Here is a 1,193-nt window from a genome sequence, read left to right on the forward strand (position 1 = left end):
CTACTGGAAAGGTAATTGTGTCACGGGGGCTGCCGCCGTGGTGTGTCTGGGGGGGAGATACTCCGGTCTGCTCATCGCAACAGTCCTGGTGAAGCAGCGGAGGTTCCCCGTCTTCAGGGCGCACTGGACTGGCCAGAGGATGATGCAGAAGAGGATGATGATCAAAGCCGAGAGGAGCACGATGCGTTTCCAGTCATCGCACATGTCGCAGCGGGACAACCTCCCAGCCAACCCCGCCGGCGGAGCCTCCGGGCTCTCAGGTTTGCTCATGGCCACATCGATGGAGATACACGAGTCTGGATTCTCAGGGTCGTCGGATGACTCCCGGCAGCAGAGCTTGGTCCCTTCCATCCAGAGCACCTTCTCCTGCTGCAGTTCGGGGGGAAGCGTGGCCAGGAGCTCCTTGCTGGTCTCCAGGGCTGGGGCACCTTCCAGAGGGATGCTGGTCAGCTGCCTGCAGAAGGGGCAGGGGAGCTGGTCCTCGGGTTGGTTGTGGGGCAGTCCCGTGCTCAGGCGGGCTACGCACTCCAAGCAGAAAACGTGGGAACACTGGAGCAGCTTGGGGGTCTTGAAGGTGTTGTCGTAGGTGTTGAAGCAAATGGAGCACTCAACAGGGGATGCTGGCTTCGGAGATGTTGGGTTCGGGGAGCCTGGCTTGTCGGTTGGGGACCTCGCCTTCCTCTTGCCATCTCCTGGGGAGGTGACAACAATGGGGCTGATGGGGATGGGAATTTCATGGGGAGATGCAGGGACTGGGCTGGTGGGAGAGTCCGGCGTGTTGGAGTGCCACAGCTGCGTGAAACACGACATGACGGAGCCCCGGGAAACAAATAGAGCCCTGGGAGACTCTAGAAGAGAAGAAAACCACATCCTTCATTTTAAAAAAATGTGAAGACACCCATCACCACACCTACATTTAACCCCTTAAAAAGGAACAAAGTGCAAGTTCATGGCTTCCACTGCATCCTGAGCCTGGACCAGATCCCTGCTAGAGATGAGAACGCCACAAGTAGCCTGTTCCAAGCTGCAAACCAAGGATGAAGTCAAACATCCTGCAAAGAAGCAAGGAACCAGCAGAGATCCACCATCCAGCCAAAGCCTTTTCACCAGAACCACCACGGCGTTAAGAGTTGGGCGCAGTCTTTCCCAGTACATGCCTCCCTTTGGGCAGAAAAAAACCCAAAACACAACAA

At 56.8% G+C, this 1,193-nt stretch overlaps 1 protein-coding gene across 1 annotated transcript; it reads right to left on the bottom strand.

The window, feature by feature from the left end:
- On the bottom strand, positions 1-810 carry RNF223 (ring finger protein 223). The gene has a single exon (XM_010085985.1). It carries the CDS (start codon positions 808-810, stop codon positions 1-3), a length of 810 nt encoding a protein of 269 aa, XP_010084287.1.
- Positions 811-1,193: the final 383 nt, after the last annotated feature.

Source organism: Pterocles gutturalis, unplaced genomic scaffold (genome assembly GCF_000699245.1).
Source record: "Pterocles gutturalis isolate BGI_N339 unplaced genomic scaffold, ASM69924v1 scaffold39450, whole genome shotgun sequence".
NCBI lineage: Eukaryota > Metazoa > Chordata > Aves > Pterocliformes > Pteroclidae > Pterocles > Pterocles gutturalis.

What these genes read in the sequence shown, in the direction of transcription:
- RNF223 (XM_010085985.1), bottom strand. Translation starts at nt 810, where the DNA reads ATGTCGTGTTTCACGCAGCTGTGGCACTCCAACACGCCGGACTCTCCC.